The following is an 18,987-nucleotide window of genomic DNA, read 5'->3' as shown; positions in this document are numbered from 1 at the left end:
CTGTGGTGGCAGCCCTGGCTCTGCTGACATACTTATATTTAACGTTCAGCATACAACTCCTCTGTTAATTTTTGAGTGCTGCAGCTCTGGGGCAACGAAATTAACCTTCTTCCAGTAGCTGAGCATTCAAAATCTGTGCAATCTGTAGCTACTAGCTGTTCTCAGAGCTACAAGAAGAGTCTTCTAGCAGTGGATGAGACGTTTTACATGGCAGTTGCAACTACCATAGCGGACACTACTGCTGCTGCCGCAGTTGCAACTACCATAGCGGACACTACTGCTGCTGCCTCACTTGCAATATGCCAGATACAGCTTCACTATCTGTGCTTGAACTGCTGTATCAAAAGCAAAATCAAAAGCCTAGTGATAAGCAGAGAAACAGAAGAATTATTTCCCATTCTTTCCTGTATTTTTTTGCTATGTGGAAAAGAAAAGGACAAAGTATTCGAACAATGCTGGAGAAATGGAGTGCAAGGAGCTCTAAATCTAGAGATGAATACAAACAGCACTCCAAAGCAGCAAACAGGTGAGGTGACCATGTCTAATAACAAAGGGGCAGCAAAGGATAAAACACAGAAGGGGCAGATGAGGCTCACTGTCTAATGATGTTACTATCTCTTGATTGGAAGAGATTAACAAGCATCTGAGGAGAAAGCAATAGAATCTTAATCAGATAAGAGAAGCATGACTGTAGGAACACTTTAAAGAGGTGCAAATGTTTTGAAATTATTTCCCATAGGAGGAAAACAGCCCTGAAAAGTTAGAGCGCATTAGTGTTTTGAAAAATAAATAGTTTTCTGGTTTGTTTGTTTTTGTTTTTTTTTTTTAAACACACAAAGTTTTCAACAACAGGAGACCAAAATACTTCCAGAGTCTCCCAGACGACCGATTAGTTACCTTTTACCTCACTGGACTAGTTTTGAACTAGAAATGACGTATATACATCTTACAACACCACTGTAGTCATCTGCTTTTTTCTATTTTTCTTTATTGTTACCTTAATGTTTTATGGTGACAAGAAGTTTCAAAAATTTAATGGTAACAAAGCTGCTATTTTATTAGACTCAGAAAAATTTAGATGGCGAGGGACCTCTGGAGACCACATAGTCCAACCTCCTACTCAAAGCAGGGCAAGCTCAGGGTCAAATTAGCTGCACAAGGCCCTGTGTAGTGTAAATTGACATAAAAATATTAAACTGTTTGAATTTAACGTTATCTGTACAACAACCTATCACTAAGAAGCAATGCTAATACATGGCCAGTCTGCATGCTGCTGTCAGCTCTACCACACTGACAGGAAGCAAACATGATCCACATCTTAGTTTTTTTGTTGCATTTTTGTTTAATGTGGTTTTACGTATGCAAAAAGAGAGTAGCAAACCTGTTACAGTTCTGAAGAGATCATTACATTGCTAGAAATTAAATTGGAAACTAGGTTATAGTTTTGTTTTCATAACTGCACAGCACTCTTACCTCTGAAAGATCATCTCTTTCTTGCAATACAGATGAACAATCTACTAAAGGCACCAAAGTAGAAAACGTTGCAATGAACTGGAATGTAATCTGTTGAGAGTTGCAAACAGCTCTTTAATAAGCGTTACTGTATTCTACACATTAAAAAGCTTTTGCAATTAAGGTATTGGAGCTAAAGCAAACCATTACACTAAAAAAAATTCCAGAGCCTAATTCTCCCACCCAAAAACTTCAATAGTTATCTCTGATTTCATATATAAAACTTACCAATCGGTACTGTGCAAACCCCCCTCAATTTTCTGAGTAAAGTAACACTTATTTTGTGCTGAACTTTAAAGTTACAAAAACCCTATAAAGTTTACATTGTTTGAATAGACAGTTAATATGAATTCCTGAAGATGTGAGCTTTTAGGGCCTAATTTAATGAAAACTTAGTGATAAAGGTCTTCCTATTGATCTTAAAAGACCAGGAATATTTGCTAGGAGCTTTGGAACATCTATTTTATCTTCTTTTTTAGAGCTGCCCAAAAAGTCAGTACAATGCTTATCACAATCTGAATCTCAAGATTCACTTGGCATTGTCCGACAAGCCAAAAGCTTTATATAAGTTAGAGGCTTGTAATATTAACTTTTTACAAGTAAAATTGTGCAGGAACAAAATCAGGCTAAGAACTTCTTGAAACGTGAGTTACTTGCTTTCATACAAATATAAAAAAAAAATAGCTTTCGGAGTGAACTAGTTGGCTAACTACCTTCTAAAAAAAGGCAAGATTTATACACTCACCATGCATTTGCTGAAGTCATTTGGATCCACCCCAGGCAATGCTCTCATCAGTAGAGGTAGCATGTGTGTTGGACCTTCAGGAAACCACTTCCCCCCAGACACCAGACTACGAGCTACTCCAATTACACAGCTTAAAGTAGCTGTGAGCTGATGAGGTTCTGTCAATGTCTCAAGTGCAGGATATGTTCTATAAAGTTTAAGAGCAGTCGTATTAGGAACAATAACGTTTCTAAAGTCTTCAAAGAAAATGAAAGTGGATTGCACATGTTATTTTCTACAGAAAGGGTACAAAATTTCTGCAAGAAAAATTCAAGCTGATCAACGATTCCAAAATTTTTTTCTAATCTTTTCCCAATGGACTTAACATTGCTCTATCAGAAAATGTTCCTTTCATTTGATCGGTCCCATTCACAACAAATTCAGGATTAAATAATTTGTTAGCAGTTGCAGCATAGGAATTAATAATTGTATGGGCTCCTAGAGTCAAAGCTATGATGATTTTCATGTTTGAACTTTAAGCTAATGCAAGCTGTGTACTTAAAAGTGTAAGGTTCTTGTGGCAAGCATGAAAACTTGCCTTGACTGCCTCTAAATAGATAAGGGATATATTACTTAATGTTACATTAAAGTCCGTATCTTTTTTATAAAAAACTGTTAAGTTACTGTGATTTTTAAACCTTTTTTTACACTACGTACTTTTTAGCAAACTGCGTAACACTTCCTACTGTTATCAACAACCTACAGTTCAAACAAGAGTCATAGAGCTACCCTTGCCCTACGTCATCCAAAGCACAAAGGACCTACATCTACTCAACAAAATGAATTCGGAACTGCAGCCAAGGCAAACATACCGGTGATAGTTTGAACTACTGAGCAGACATTCGGTCTGCTCTCAAAACAGAAAAGTAGTCATGCCCAATACGGGCGCCCATTGCTGTCCTCAGAACTGTTATGCTTGAAATGGTTTTCATATAACCATTTATCAAGATTGATAATTTAGCAGATTTATCAAGTTTTTACAAACAGCTGAGTCAGGAAGGCATGGAACTCAGGAAGGGCTCTTCAGGATAAACTCATTTCTCCACTGTTTTTACAATATGAGTTGTTAAAGTACAAAAGACTGCATCGGAGGGAAAGCTTTTCATTGGGGCAGGAAAGAGATACATTTTTTTTCTGGAATTTGAGGCACCGAGGCATTAGTAATAGTACAAACTAAGTATTTTACATGGGCACGTACTTTAGTGATTTCCTTATGAAGTCGGAAGTAATTTTAAACAATCTGTAACTGTAACATACTCTTGACACAAAACAGACATATAAAACATAACGCTCATCACTACACAAACGCAATACCATCATTTCTATTTGGCCCAATTGAACACTAGTGAGAAAGTACAAGGTGGCTCATGAACAAAGGGTACAAAGTCTTTTTTTTTTTTTTTTCAACTGATCCACCCACTATCTGATACAAAATGCTAACAGAGATACAAACCACCTGCGAACTACCCTATATTGCACAAGCTATGAACAGCTCCTAGAACTATTCCATTTGCCAGCTGTTTAAAAAAAACAAAACAAATAAAACAAAAAACAAAGTCCTCCCTCACTCCCTATCCTGACCCGGGTGATTGCTCGGGGTGTGTATTAGCAGCTCCTCTCACTGCAAGCATTCATTCGCAGCAAGGAAATTGCTTATCGTTTCATACGACTGCTTTATATATTTATTTGTTGGGAAGGGAACAGGGAAGTTGTAATGTTTCTGCAGAACTTACTTCTCGAGTACAGGTGGAATTACTAATTCAGGACGCATCAGTGCAAGGTTCTGCAGGGCTTGTGCAGCCTCCAGGCTTCCAGTTTTACTAAACATAGCCAGAAGAACGGGTTGAATAATGCATTCTACAAAGTCTGTAACATCCTGATCAGTAAGTTTATGACTATCAGGCACAGGAGTTAACCAAGTCATTTTCTTGTAGCGCTCACGATGCAGCCTTCTGACAACACCACTGGGTAACCTCTGAAGCAGTTTCATTAGTTTGTTCTGTTGAATATACAAGAAATGCTATTCAATTACTTGGCAGTAGCAGAATCTGAGCTGCTAAGTATACAACAGACAATTAATAAGGCAATATCTTGAAATTACACTACAATAAAAGAAAACTCAGAAAAGCTCTAAAATACAATGTCACAATTTATCATTAAAATTCAGTTCCCAAGATATTAACAATTATGCTGCCAGCACTATACCTTATGATTTAAAAAATCATGAAAAATACATACAAAGGATATAGTCAAGAACCAAGATTACTTACCAGTAATTGGGACATCTTTGAGACCATTCTCTGCACATTCACATGTAAACAAATATCCCATTCTAGAACAAGTCAGCTCCTTTGGCATTGCTTTGACCAGTCTTGCTAATTTAATCTGTACTCTCTACCAGCTATCACAGGGAGGTTCTTACATTCTCTAGCAGAAGACTCCACTAGCTACACCATCAAAAAGTTATGCTTTTATCTATCACACTAGATAGGCATTAAAAATATTTTTTGCTTTGGTTAATCAAAACTAAATTTTGCCAACTTGGAGACAGTAGGTCAGTAATATGAAAGCTATGTCACACAAGTAATACTCATACTGTATATCCCCTCTAAAGTGCTGACTTCTTTTTCCTAGCTATATATGAATTAGATGTCTAGTTCTGGACTTCTAAACTGCACTCGGTTAGATGTTTGAAGAATACTCCCATTAGCTGTGGTCCTGACATCAGAATAAAAGTATGATTTGAATGACAGTATAATCACATATCTTGCAAATTAAAGCCTCAGAATGTTATACAACCAAAAGACAATCTGGTTGTCAGAGCACATAGTGCATCTACCAACATGTTTGATTTGACAGGTTTGACCATTGAAATGACAGCCAAAGTTACTGTCGACACGCAAAAAACTCACCAGCCAGCGCCCATTATTTGAAGGATGGTAAAAAGAGGCAATGCTATTGAACAATCCAGACAAGTGCTTCTGCACTAATTTACTTGGTCCACCCTGTAAAAAATAAACCAGAATTTTATTACATGGAATAAGTTAAAATGAACAGGTAACACAGTAGTACGAGGTACAAGTGAGCACTCTCACTTACCACAGCAATACCTCCAAGCATCAAGTCACATGTGCAAATTCTCTCCCTTCCCCACCCTCAGATCAGCACTAAGTAACAAGTTGTCTCCATCTGATCTAATGAGGTTCGAGTCATCCAGTTGTGCAGCAGGTCCTAAGCGTGTATTCGTAGTGGCACTTGTTTCATTTCCAGAATGCCACAGACAGCCGCTGTGAAACAAACCTTTCCATCCACATTCCAAACTGACAGTGAAACAATGTACTTCAAAAACAAACCTTGGGCAAAAGCCTAAAACCACGCTCCTACAGTGAACTAAACAGAACAAACATTAATTTTAAATACATACTTGCTTAAGGCTTTGCATTAGTTTTTGTTTCACTTTATGAAAAAGTTACTAACCATCATGGCTGTGATCCACATTACCGCATGTCCTACATCATAAGCATTTGTTAAGAATCTTGGAACAACAACTTGATTGCTTCCCACCGGAAGATTTAAACTCCTCAAAATTCTGGTAAAAATCTGAAAAAAAGAAAAGAAAAAACATAAAAACCCAGCATAAATTAATTTTCTAATCAAAAGGTGTTTGGTGGTTTCGTTTTTTTTTTTTTTTTAACAATATAACTGCTACGAACATCTTTAAAAAGAGAAATTCATAAGCTGAAAGATTCAAAGGTCATACATACTATTTAGCAAAAGAATATCTTTAAGGGCCATTTCCACAAGAACATGGGATTAGTTATACAATCAGACAGTACTTGTATAGTAAGGTACGTTGTTGCTTTGGTTTGGTTTGCAGTCAGGTGATAACAGTAACAATTTCCGATGCTGTCTGTCACAAAAGGATGGCTCAAATTTTCAAAGTTAAACTTAGGTCTTCAAATGAACGCACCTCATTTGAAAAACTGGGCCACTGCAGCATAAAACCCATACAGGGAATATGAATTATTCTTAACATAGTAACACCGAAGACTTATCTCAAAGTAAACAAAATAATTTCATAAAACAAGAAATACTACCTTTGGCACATACGGATCCCAGTCTATGTACCCAATGTTGTCAGTGGCCAAGCGAGCAAAAAGATTTACTAGATGCTGAAAACAACCATAAAAGAAGGAAATATTCATTAGAGTTTATTTATAATAAAAGATGCACAACCCCCTCAATCTACTTTACAAATGCGAGATAAAAGCTACCCATGGCACTAAAGCACTTGTAAAGGGAGATTTCACTCTATCAGAAGCCACCAATACCATATTTCATAATGCAGCTGAAATCCTGCTTTCAAGAGCCCAACTCGTTACTCATGTGAGCACTTACAAAGCAGGTAATTGTGATCTAAGTTCCGGGAGATGCAGCCTGTCAGAATATACACCCCTAACTCTTCAAATTTTTTTTTTAAAATGTAAAGGCATACTAATAGTACTTTTAGAAGGTATACACACACTCTCCCTTTCCCCATGCTCTGCGAATTAACATGAAAGGCAGAATGCATTCACTATCGTTTTAATTCTCAACCATTTATTGTTAGAAAAACTCTGAAGAACAGTAGATGAGCAACAGACAAACTTACACTCAACCTATGTGATGTCAAAGACTTTAGCTTTTGCTAAGAAATATCTTTTCCCCTTTTGAGCAGTTTTGAGCTTTTTCCCCTTTCTGAACAGCTTCCACACAGCAGAAGACTCCTGGTAGTAGCTTATAGAGAGACACCTGTACCAAGCTTCAGAGTCCTTCAAATGCTACCACCATTTTATCAACTGGGCATAGCAGACTATTCATCTCTGCAGCGAAGGTTTGGAACAAACTCCAGGTGACAGTTAGAAGAGAGATTTCCCAGCACACCCACAACACAGCTTAAGCAAAGCAGAAATCTTGTAACAGAACAGGCTCTAGCTTGGTGATTTCACTGACTTCTCTAACAGAAACCTGCTATCTACTTTCATAGCCTTTGCACAGAGGACTATTTGGATTGGTTACTGGAAAGTGTCCTAAGGAACATTCTGAAGAATGAGACCCTACCAAAAAACACACCAGGAATCCTCTTCTGTGCAAGAATGAGAAAGACAGGCTCTGTAGAAGATAAGAGGTTTGGGAAGAGAATAAATAGGTATCTAAAGGCAAACCACTTTCTGGCAAGGGAAAGGGCGCTGAGCTATCCACTTTGGCTGCCGATACATCGTCCTGGTTCTTGATAACTTTGATCAGAAAGTGACACGCCATGCACACATTCCATGGGAACTCTGAGCTGGAGCAGCTTAACAAGCGCTTATGATTGTCAGTTCATCTCATGGTGCTTCCTCACCAGTAAAGTTATCTCACATGAGCTGAATGTGGATACTGGCCTAATACAGCATCTATATACAGGCACTGAAGAAAATTCAACCAACACATCTTGAAGGACTATTTAGCTTCTGCAGGATCCATCCTACTTAAAGTGCGCTTGTCTGTGCTGATGGCTGTCATGTTTGTAAGCTCTGGTTTATACATGTATAAAGGTATACGTAAAGGCTCATAAAGGTCACAGGCATTAGCTGTCAGATGGGATGGCAGTCATCATGGGATGACTATCTATGAAGAATTAGATACTCCATCGCCAGAAGAGAGTCTCATGAATCCAAAAGAGAACTGAAAGATGTCCTCAGGAAAGAGAGTTATCAGGACTAAACAAAAAAGGGGATGAAGTCTCACTCATATCCTGATCATGAGAAAGCACATAATCCCTCAACACTCCTTTTATAAGCTTGTCCAAATAGGGAAATACCTATCAGGTCTCCAAGAGCCTTGATGCTTCTATCAGTATCTTGAAGCTATGGTGAAGCCAAAAGGAAGGGCCTTAAATAATCCTGCCTAATTCAGAGACAGATATTCACAGAAGAACAGTTTACCTCTCAGTCTGAAGGACATGATAGCTTTGGAAAAACCACTAATTCAATTCAGGACAGTCACATCTGACACAGCCTGAAGACAAGTGTTACATTTTCTTAAATGATCTACCTTTTCTGTTTGATACCAGGAAATACCCACTGAAAAAAAAAACCCTTACCATGCACAAAGGCAATTGATTCTATAGCTCCTCTTCAAACAGCTAGTCTAACTCTTGCCAAAGCAAGCTGAGAAAAAGCTTGTAGTGTACAGAGGCTTAAATTGGATTGCATAGTCAGAACCCATATGTCTAGTTACCTGTATCCAAGCTTGAAGAAATGAACAAGCCTGCCCCTAAGAAGCGGACAAGACAGCAAAGGAAATAAGAAGTGAAAGCTTTGGGGAAAACATAAAATTGTTTGGGCCTTCTGAGCAAACTGTCAGAATACAGTGGACGAGGGAAAAAATATCAGAGGTAACTTAGGAAAGAGGGTTGATGATTATTTGTTAGACTGTTTGACAGAAACAAACCAAATCATGATATTAAAGTGCAGGCTGTCATCTTTCTGTCAGGAAGAGTAGACAGAACTGTGATTTTTTGGATAGCCATCAGAAAGATGAAAAAGCATCTACAGATAATCTCAAATAAAACTTTGGCAATTACCCCTGTTCAAATCTGGACAACTGCCAACTGCTGGAACAAAGACTGCCTTCCTTTATTTGTAATGAAATACAACTCAAACCAGAAAGACCTACGCACAAGCCTTTTCACAAATTGCCAGAAACGGAATGTACTACAAAGGTAGCATCCCACAGCGTTTTGGAAATCAGCTTTCTCCAAAGACACTGAGAAGTCCTCCTTGTGTATACAGGCAGGAGATTAGCAAAAAGAAGCCAGATGGTCAATGAGCTTATGTTCATACCGAGTATGGAAGAAAGCTGGTAATATGCCGAGTTTCACTGCAGTAAAGCCCAGGCACAAGTCAGCTGACACCAATAGCACCTAAGCTGCTGGTGGTGGTGTCTCAAGGATGAGATTTTATTTTATTTCCCAAGTTTGTATCTAGTCATATGAGACACACACAAAAAAGGCAGACAGGTACATGGTAGACTATTTTCCTTGAAAGGTACAGCCCAATGGTATTTTTGGCCAAGGGGAGTACAGGTTCTTTACTGTACCTAAAATAAAGGCACAGTACCTAAAATACAGATAACAACTCATTGCAGTCAAGGCAAAGCATTACTACTCAAAATTAGGAATCATGAAAGATGTGTTAAGATATAAAAGATGGGACTTTACAGAATTATAATTTATACACATCACAATAGCACTTTGCATCATTGTAAGCATTAGCAGGCAGTCTGGAAAGTGCCAGCATTCCCAAGGCTGGAAAGAAAAGCTGCCTGAGCTAGCCATTAAACAATGTTCACCAAGCACAAGTGCAGACTCATTTACTCAGCCAGTAACTGCTTGCTAACAATCACAAAATTGTCATCTCTGCTTTCTTGTACCAGCTAAGGCAGAAGGGAAAAAAAAAAAATCCATTATATCACTGTTTGACTTCGATGCCTTGCAAGCACACTGTAGGAACATTTAAATGGATTTCTCCTAGTGTAGGTGAAAAGTAAATACTTACCCCTTCCCATTGAGGAAGATTCTGAACTGACACCCAAAGGCCTATAAATTCATCAAACCAAAGCCTGCAAGAGAACAGAATAAAAATTATTTTGATGTTGTGAAAGCAGCTCCCTCACTGGATATTTATCCCTCACTTAGCCAGGTGGTGACAGGAACTCACCTGCCCCTCAACTCATTCAACAAGAACAGGGATCAACATGGACGTACTTGCATCACTTTGTCTCCCACAGCATCCTCCCTACCCCCAAACGGATCCAGAGTTTCAGTCCTTGCTTCTTTACCTCTCCTACTCTTACTCTTTTCTGATCCCCTCTTTTCATACAAGTGTTTCTCCAGGAGTTTCCTTATCTACTTCAGCTTCGCCATTTCATTACGTATTGCCATCCCAACACAAGTAAAACAGATGAAAATAAATCACACTTCATTTCTCTCTACCTTAAAATCTAAAATCTGTCCTTATGGACCGATGGTTGCAAGTGTCATTAGCTTCTATTCTGAATTCGTCTGAAGCCAAGGATGCAAACTCTCCACACCAATCCCTAACTTAAATTCACCTTTATCAACTATATTCACTTCCTTCCTTGAAGTTTTCACTAACCCTGTATCACAAATATACTTTTAACCTAACCAGCCTAAGTAATCTCTACATGCACTAAACATCACTGGCTTATGTTTCAAAGTTCAATAGTTCTACCTTAAAGATGATCCAGATACTGTCCCGTCCTGCAAACGTTTCTCCTTTAATTCTCAAACTCATTTCCTATAGCAGTCTTCCGTCTCACACTTCCACATCTTGACAGTGAACTGAAGACCTCTACCTCACAATCCCAAATTTGTAGTAACAGCTGTACTTTAACCTACGTGAAGGACTCATCAGAAGCTACCCCAAATTAAATAGAAGGTAGGACTTAAAGCTGTGCTATGGTTAATGATGTTAACTCGTGGGACTATTCCTTCAGAATTAAAATCCATTTAATTCAATTTAGTTTGCTTTGTTGTATACTGTATACCTTACTCTAGAGAAGGGAGAATCATTAGAGAAGAGGTACTAAGATTCCCTCAGATAACTTTTACAAAAGAAGAACGCTGACAGAATTTGTCTTGAACTCCTTCCAAAAATGCTGTTAAAAGCCACCATTCATTTTGCTGATTGACTTCAAGTCATCCTGTAAAAGATAATCGCTTGCATTTGCAACAGGATACTATACCAACAGACATTCAATTACACTTACTTGAAACCTTTCTGGTGAAGTTCAGGAGGAAGGGTAGTAGGTAGAAATAGTTCAAAGTAGGTAATAGCCTTTTGCATGGTAACATCAAACGGACACATTAAAGGCCTCCATTCATCCAGCATCTCCGCAGTGGCATCTTCTGGGAAATACCTGAAAACAAGGAAACCACTGAACATGTGCAGGCTTGGCTTTAAAGTTTGGGTCTTTTTAAAACATATTTAAAGCTATCTATTAATTTGTCATAAAATCTTAGTTTTAAAGACCGTGTACCCAGGGGCAATAGATAAGCCGCCCTCAACTCCATTTAACCTTCACAAAACACAAAGTTAAGATGAAGGACGTCATGGTGCATCATTTTAAGACCACAAATGTAAGATTCTTTGTCTTGTTGAACCAGAAAAGATTCTGTACAATGCAAACCCATTTCAGTGTGAAGGCTGGTCAAAACCAAACAACTACTATTCACATTTGATGCAATATTAAAAAAGATTACTTAAGGCATGAGGAACATTTATCGGAACACTACAAGAATTTCTTTTAAAAGAAACTAAATATCCATGCAATGCAGTATTTAAAATGCATACCAGATACAACTATTTATACAATGTAATTATTGCAGTTGATATGGGGCCAATTGGAAGTAATGTTATCACTGTCGCAACCTTAAGTTTCAAGAGACAAGTATCACATTTTCATTTTTAAAATACTCTGCTTCAGTGACTTTTATATTCATAACAGATACCAGAAAAATCAACGTTGAAAACTAAGGGGTTTTATTTAGCTACAAAACCACATGTATTTGGCAAAAGTGTAAGGTTGCTTTATCCTTAAGTTCCTCACACTAACAGTATGTGTTTAGAACAGCATCTCCTATAGGAACGCTCCATGGAGTAACATCAGTATGCGAAACAACTGCTCCCATGAAAGCAGACGATAACTACAAATGGCCATATGAAGGGTAAATAAAAGAGAACAAGACTGTTCTCTGCATCTTTGCAGTATCTTCAGCTGCTAACAAAGTCAATTAGTGCAGAGAGCAAGACTGGTTCAGGCACACACATTCACAGTGAACCTAAAAGAGTACAAAGGATCAAAAGCAATGGTGGCCTTAGCTAGTGATATCCTAGCTTAACTAACTATTAACAGATTTTCAAACAAGGCTTTAAAAAGAAAAACAAACACTTACACTTCGTTTAAATATTATACCACAGAACATGCTTGTCATTTTGTTTTCATTTTAAGCAACCTATGAGCCTGAGGTGTTGATCATTCATAATGCAGTAAAACAGAAAAGTCTCTACCTTCCACCCCAAGCTTCTTAGATGAGCTGGGACAAAATCAGCCAAGGAATGTCTAGTAGGGTTGGGTTTTTGTTTTTTTGGGGGTTTTGTGAGGGTTTTTGTTGGTTGGTTGTTTTTTAAACACTTTTCTTCCCCCTCTTAAAGTAATATTAAAGATACAGGCTTTAAAAAAAACACCAACAAACACTTACGGTCTGCAGCTCTTCACGAGTGTTTTCAGAACACTTTCTACAGAACTGAAACAGGAAAGGAAACTTTAGGGATAGTGTATTACCAAATTTCGATGACACCATAAAGTAAACAACCATTTGCTCATTTTTCCCTCAAGAGCTTAAGATAATGTTGATGCAATTAGATGTCTTCTGTGAACATGCAGTAGCTAATCGCCTTCTACATAGACCTAATCATAACGATTAAAATTGCTCTGCTAAACTCCTGGTTCTACTTTTCATATACCACTCTAGTATTTACTGCGTTTAAGTGAAGAATTATTATCGTTTATTATAAGTAATATCCTGCATTTTATCCATGAATGACCAGCAGAGCAAGGTAACTTCTTAGGGGAACTTGAAAACACAAACAGAAAAAAATGGATTTATGGACTTCATAAATATTTGTAAGATAAATAAAGGCAATAGACTTCAAAAAGTTGTTATTATTAGACTCCAAATACCACATCTGTCCTTTTCAATCTGGTTTTGGTTTTTGTCCAGTGGTTCTAAGAAAGAGAAGTGAACTGTCTGCAAATCAGTGGTTATTTCATTAGCTTCCCTCACAATTAACAGCTGATTTTAAAAGTGTTTTCATCCATAGCAAGAAAACTTATTTGAGAAATCATTTTAACATGAATTGTCACAGGATGCCATCAAACCACTTAAAATGACTAAACCTCAGAATACACTCAGAGAATAACAGGGAGGGGGAGGAGAGTAATCGATCAATAGAACCATAAAGGTAGTAAATTGTCATGTTCTTCAAATCTTCTGTTTATTACAAGATAAGCTCAAGACTAAATCGCACTTTTACCAAAAAACATTCCCTGAATGAAAAAAAAAGTTCTGGCAGAAGAACTTCCTACGTTTTTTAGATGTACTTTCTGTGCTCTTAATAGAAAAATGGCATCCTTTAGTTCATCACCAAAAGCTACCATACAGGAAAGCTATTTTGATCAGAAAAAGATGATGCGAATGTATCATCTTTAGAGTTTTATCAAAGATCAGTTTAGGTCAATTAATTGGGACACACAAATACTGAGCATGCACACACTCTCTCTAGTCCTACACAAAATAAACTGATCCCATACCAGCCAGGAGAAATATGAAACGGATAAACCACTATTTCCCTTCAACACCTCAACATTCACTGCAAGCCAGCAAAAGCCCACCCAGCCCTCATACCACTACTTCAGTTCAAGCAGTGCTCTCTAAGATGCAAAATTCTGTACATTTTATGCAACAGTGACAAAGTAAATCCATGACCTCTCCCAGAATGAAAATTTTGAGCTGACTGACAGCTTCTAAAATTTGAAGAGGAATGGCCAACGATTCATTAAGCAAAAGTAAGATCAAACTCTGCACAAGGCTCATAAAGATTCTGGGTTAAAGTGAATACTGTTCTTGAAAGAGTTAGGAAAGAGATAACAGTTGTTCCAAGAGTAGATAAAGCATGAACCAGCAGCATTCCTTATGAGCATTAAAGATAAACATGAAAAGTGTTTGTGTGACAAAACAAGTGAAAAAGCTAACTCCACACTACCACACTCCACTGAAGTAAACTATTACTGAGGAGAACCTGAAGGACAGAGGAATTTTAAGACACGCTGATGCCAGAGACCAACAAGACTTTCAAATTCACAAGTTTCCAGTCAAATCTCAGCATTTGTTAGTGGAAGAGAGCAAAGGACAAAGATTGGAAGGGATGTCTCCTCCTGTCTTCTGATCACAAATTTAGAATGGAAGCTAGAAAGAAAAACACAACAGCAGACCATTTTGTACATAAGGAAACTTCCATCCAAGACACAGTTAAACTACAGAAGACATCGTTAAACTACAGAAGACATCTTGCGAGGTTCCCATTTGATGACTACTAGTTAGAAAAGGAGAGGATGATGCAGCTGGGGAGAACAAGAGGCTGCTGGTTACTGTTTTCATTATCACTTTGAACAAACTCTCTCAAGCTTTTTAGCAGTGGCTTCTGTTCCACTTTTGGTTAGACCTTCTGCATACCTGTTATGGCAGAACTGCTCAGAAATATCTGCAGTTACCGCACTCGCAAATTTCTGTATGCTACTCTACCACTAAACCTAGCCATGGATTAATAGAGCACAACAGCAAACAACTATATACATAAACCACACCGGAGTGGATCAGCCTACTGTAGTTTGTACTCTTATCCTTGCTCAGGTATTTAATGCTGACCATTTAGATAAGGTATTAAAACCGTTGTACTCGAGAGATAATGAAGCCACTTACACTGGAAGGTATCTCCTATTAATTACTGAAACAACAGCTTATTTAGTGAGATAAAGGAAAATGTCTCATCCCATTCAGTTTTCTTTGCTTTTAGTTCCTCCTTATTACCTGAAGTATTATTAGCTTATTATTATTATGTCTTGCCACATGGATATATTAAAAAACACCCAACAATACTATCAACCCCTATCACTAGTCATCATTTTGCCACCACATGATTATTTTCTTCTTTTGGAAAGGACATGACCATATTAATTTGTAAATCTGTTTTTTTTCTCCCCTGCATTTTCAAAGAGAAACATGTTTCAGTTAAAACAATTAACATATAAACTGACACTGTTGACTCTTACATTATTGAAAAGCAGTAAAAGCACCATTTTCAGTTTTTCAGGACAGATTCAGGCCTTAGGTGAAATTCTAGCCCTGCAGCGGACACTCCATTACAAGAGCTTAAATTAAGACAATGAAAAGAACAACCAGCTACAGGTTCACAAATTTCTAACTACAGTGAGCCAAATATCAATCTCTCATTGGATTAGTACAACTAAAAATTTCTTCCCAAAAAAAACCCAACCAAAGCAAAAACCTCTGCAATTCCACCTCTGCTTATACCAGTTTTCTGAATTTATATATACACCAAAATTCCCGATATGGTTTTCCCTGCAAAAATTCACCGTAAACTCTTCTGATAGAGACACTTTGTTTCAGGCTTCACAGCCACAAGGTTGTTGCTGGGTGTATTTTCCAGAACCTATTACCTCACTGCTAAAGCACTTTCCATGATTTCATCGTTTTTAATAGTAAGGTACACTTACTCGGTGACATGCACTCCTACATCAACACGGATTTTGTCTATGTTCAGACACAGCAATTATTAAAATGTAAAATTCATCTTTCAATTGACCCTTGAAATATATATGCTGGTTAAATTAGTTAGCATATAGCCACTTTATCAGCCACTTCACACACGCTATCTTGTTCCCCAATTAGAAAGGTTTACATACAGTGCGACATTCTCATAAACAGTGGTGTAATGTTAACATTGGTTTTCCAATACAATTATTTATGCAGAAAATTACACCTGTGTGACAAGTGTTACAATCTAACAGGACATGCAGAAGATTAAACATCGGCCAGAGCTGAACAAAACAAAAAGTCATTCTTACCACCTATGTAATACATTAAGCACAAATGTTTTAGGTGAAGACAAGCCTGGTCGATATGAACTGAATGTAAAAAAAAAAAAAAAAAATTAAAACAGTAGTTAAATTAACAGCTACAAATCAAATCAACTCAGTTTTTAAAAATATCTCGACTTCCACCAAAAAGATAGCCCTCAAAATTGATGTTAAAAAAAGAAAAAACACCGTATGAGAACAAATCGCACTGCATATTAAGATGGAGTGTCTGATACCTAATACAGTTAATAAAAGCTGAAAGTTCCAGACAGACCATCACAACTGATATCCTCCTCCCAGCTTAACCTTCTTTTCCCGCTTGGAAAAGTCTCCTCCCCACTATGCTAGCTTCTCACACAGTAAATGAAAAGTGACTAGTCAACATCCCCACAGAGCAAAGTACGTGGTTTCAGTAGGTGCTGGCATACGCATAAAATAAACCAACTAGAAAAGACTCTGCTCTTTTGGGTTTTCACTGGCAAGTAATATCTACAGTTAGCAAAATAATGCAATTTACCAAAACAGTACAATTAGCAAAATTATTTTTCCAGCTACGCAGCCACGAGAGAAATTCAGCATGAAATGCTCCGTAACAAGTTCGAAGGCTACGTATATTTTCTGTTCATGTCACTTATCAGCAATAGGATCTTCCACTCAATAGAAGGAAGCAGTGGTAGTACTTCAATATCCCTGGACAGAAAACTTTTTTTTTTAAAGCCAATTAAGTATTTTCACCTGCACTGCTTTACATGAAGTTTCAATTCAAAAAAACATAATGAGTTATCTATGTAACATGTTTTGTAATCTGTAATTTATAGAGCAGGATCTTCTCTAATTGGAATTATTAGAAAAAATGTAATTTTGCAAATTTGACAGATGGGGAGGGATTGGCAGCGTAAAGGAGGCAAAGAAAACAAGTTTTCACTTTTAAAATCAGTAGAACATTTCTAAAATTCTTAACTGGGAAAAAAATTGATTCGTCCATACCACATCATACCATCACTTGGAAAATATATACATACACACACACGTATTTCCTATAGAAGGCACGTCACTTTTCTTTGTATGCATACTGATCTACACCTAGATTACAGATACTGGGAATGCTTACAGTACCTATATTTAAGAACAATACCATTTTTATTTTCCCAAACCCTTATTGTGTTACGTAACTGAACAGCAGACATTGAACCTAAATATTGTTAAGAATTTAACATTACATCTGTTAAACTGTGGGTTATCATCCCAAAGTAAGTTAAGACCCCTGTTCCAGCATATTTAGAAATGAACTCAATCACATTCATAAAGAGAGGAACATCATAACAAACACAGCTCACTGGCAGAAGGATATGCATGATTTAGTAGAGTCTTGCATGCAATTCCTGAAATATACTTCATGAAAATATAAACAAAATATTTACTGTGTATCAAATGCCAGGTATTAAAAGCAAATTTCAAAGTACTTTCAAGCATTACAGGTACTTATAGCCTATCAAATGTTTTAAATGCAAACTTACTTGGGAAACCAATTTAATCCAAGATGTTCTGTTTTGGAGTACAATATCCTTTCCAGCATTTCATAAAGTGGTCTCCATGGTAACTCTAAATCATCCCTAGAAAGCAGTTCTTTTTTCCTAATAGAAGAAAAAAAAACACCAATGAGCACTTTAGGATTAAACATTTACATCGACACACTGCATATCAGAATACCCCAGATCACTGCTCTGAATTATGCTTATCTTCAGCATTTGGCACGAACTGCAGGAAGGTCAGGCAAGAAAAAAGCTAGCGACTTGCAGCATTTCTGCACGAACGCAAGCTGTCAAGATCCTCAGGAAAAGTCTGACTAAGTGAAATAAACACCATCAAGTTGTGAGACAGTCTTCATCTTCTCCCTATTTGAGATTCAGCCTTAACACTTGGCTCTCCGAGATGTTTTCTCTTCCTAACAGGGGAAAAGACCTGACATTCTTTCACTTTCAGTACCACTCCTAAAGCTTTGAAAGGGGCAAGGTGTTCGCATAACGAGAACTCTTTTTAACCGACATCATCTGTACAGGGGAGATTAAGTGAAGTAACCTGTAATAGACATACTATTACATTAAAGTATATAACAACATTAAGCAAGTGAGGCGATCAACTTAGAGACAAAAGTTTCAGCAGTCAGCAGAAATCTGTACTTACTTTAACAGGTTTATCAACAGGCGTGCAAATCCTTGCATCATGCTGATCTCCAGTTTTGGAATCGTTACCAACTCATACAACAACTTGATAAAAAGCACATGATCTTCTCTGCTAAATTTTCTCCCATATAATCGGATGTATCTACAAACAAAACGCAAGATGAGTCAGCAATATTTTTAAACATTTCCATTTTATCTAAGACCTGAGCCAGACTCCATCTGACTTGCTGTTTAATGAAACGAAACTAAAACCTGGTTCACAAGTCCAACAAATAAGAACCTGACGATATATAGCAAAGGAAGATTGACAACTGAAACTAACTACAGAAAGAAAAAGAATGACCAAAGTTTACAGTCTTCTAAGATTCTACAAATACCGTAACTTCACGCTCACACCAGATACCACAAAAACAAGGTTCATATTCTTTCACCTCAGCTCAAAAGGTACTAGCGATTAAATTTAGTATTTCCATATCCCCATGTATTTATTTCTCTTAAAAAGAAAAAAAACAAAAGCAGCCCCAACACAACTGTCACAAGCAGCCTTATTATACCCTATCCTTTTCAGACAGGACACAAACCAGAAGCTAATAATAAAAAAAGTATCAAGTCCAAATCTGATAGCTTCCAGTAAGGCTGAATAATTGATTTAGACACTGCACTGCTATCCCTTATATTTACTATCTTAAGAAAGTGTAGATCCATTAGGACTAACTCTGTAAGATGTACTTGCTGTTTTCAGGT

General features: G+C 37.3%; 1 protein-coding gene across 1 annotated transcript in view; it reads right to left on the bottom strand.

Annotated features, from left to right (window-relative positions):
- Positions 1-18,379, bottom strand: part of PSME4 (proteasome (prosome, macropain) activator subunit 4) — a 62,675-nt gene extending 44,296 nt beyond the window's left edge. The window contains 11 exon segments of the mRNA XM_009319610.1: positions 1,474-1,563; positions 2,258-2,444; positions 4,030-4,295; positions 5,209-5,301; positions 5,774-5,896; positions 6,394-6,468; positions 9,877-9,940; positions 11,111-11,260; positions 12,603-12,647; positions 17,578-17,694; positions 18,245-18,379. Of these exon segments, the coding sequence (XP_009317885.1) occupies positions 1,474-1,563; positions 2,258-2,444; positions 4,030-4,295; positions 5,209-5,301; positions 5,774-5,896; positions 6,394-6,468; positions 9,877-9,940; positions 11,111-11,260; positions 12,603-12,647; positions 17,578-17,694; positions 18,245-18,285 (1,251 nt within the window). The 5' untranslated portion in view covers positions 18,286-18,379.
- Positions 18,380-18,987: the final 608 nt, after the last annotated feature.

Source organism: Pygoscelis adeliae, unplaced genomic scaffold (genome assembly GCF_000699105.1).
Source record: "Pygoscelis adeliae isolate BGI_AS28 unplaced genomic scaffold, ASM69910v1 Scaffold122, whole genome shotgun sequence".
Lineage (NCBI taxonomy): Eukaryota > Metazoa > Chordata > Aves > Sphenisciformes > Spheniscidae > Pygoscelis > Pygoscelis adeliae.
Note: the sequence above shows the minus strand (reverse complement) of the source record. Positions and strands in the feature narration are given on the sequence as shown.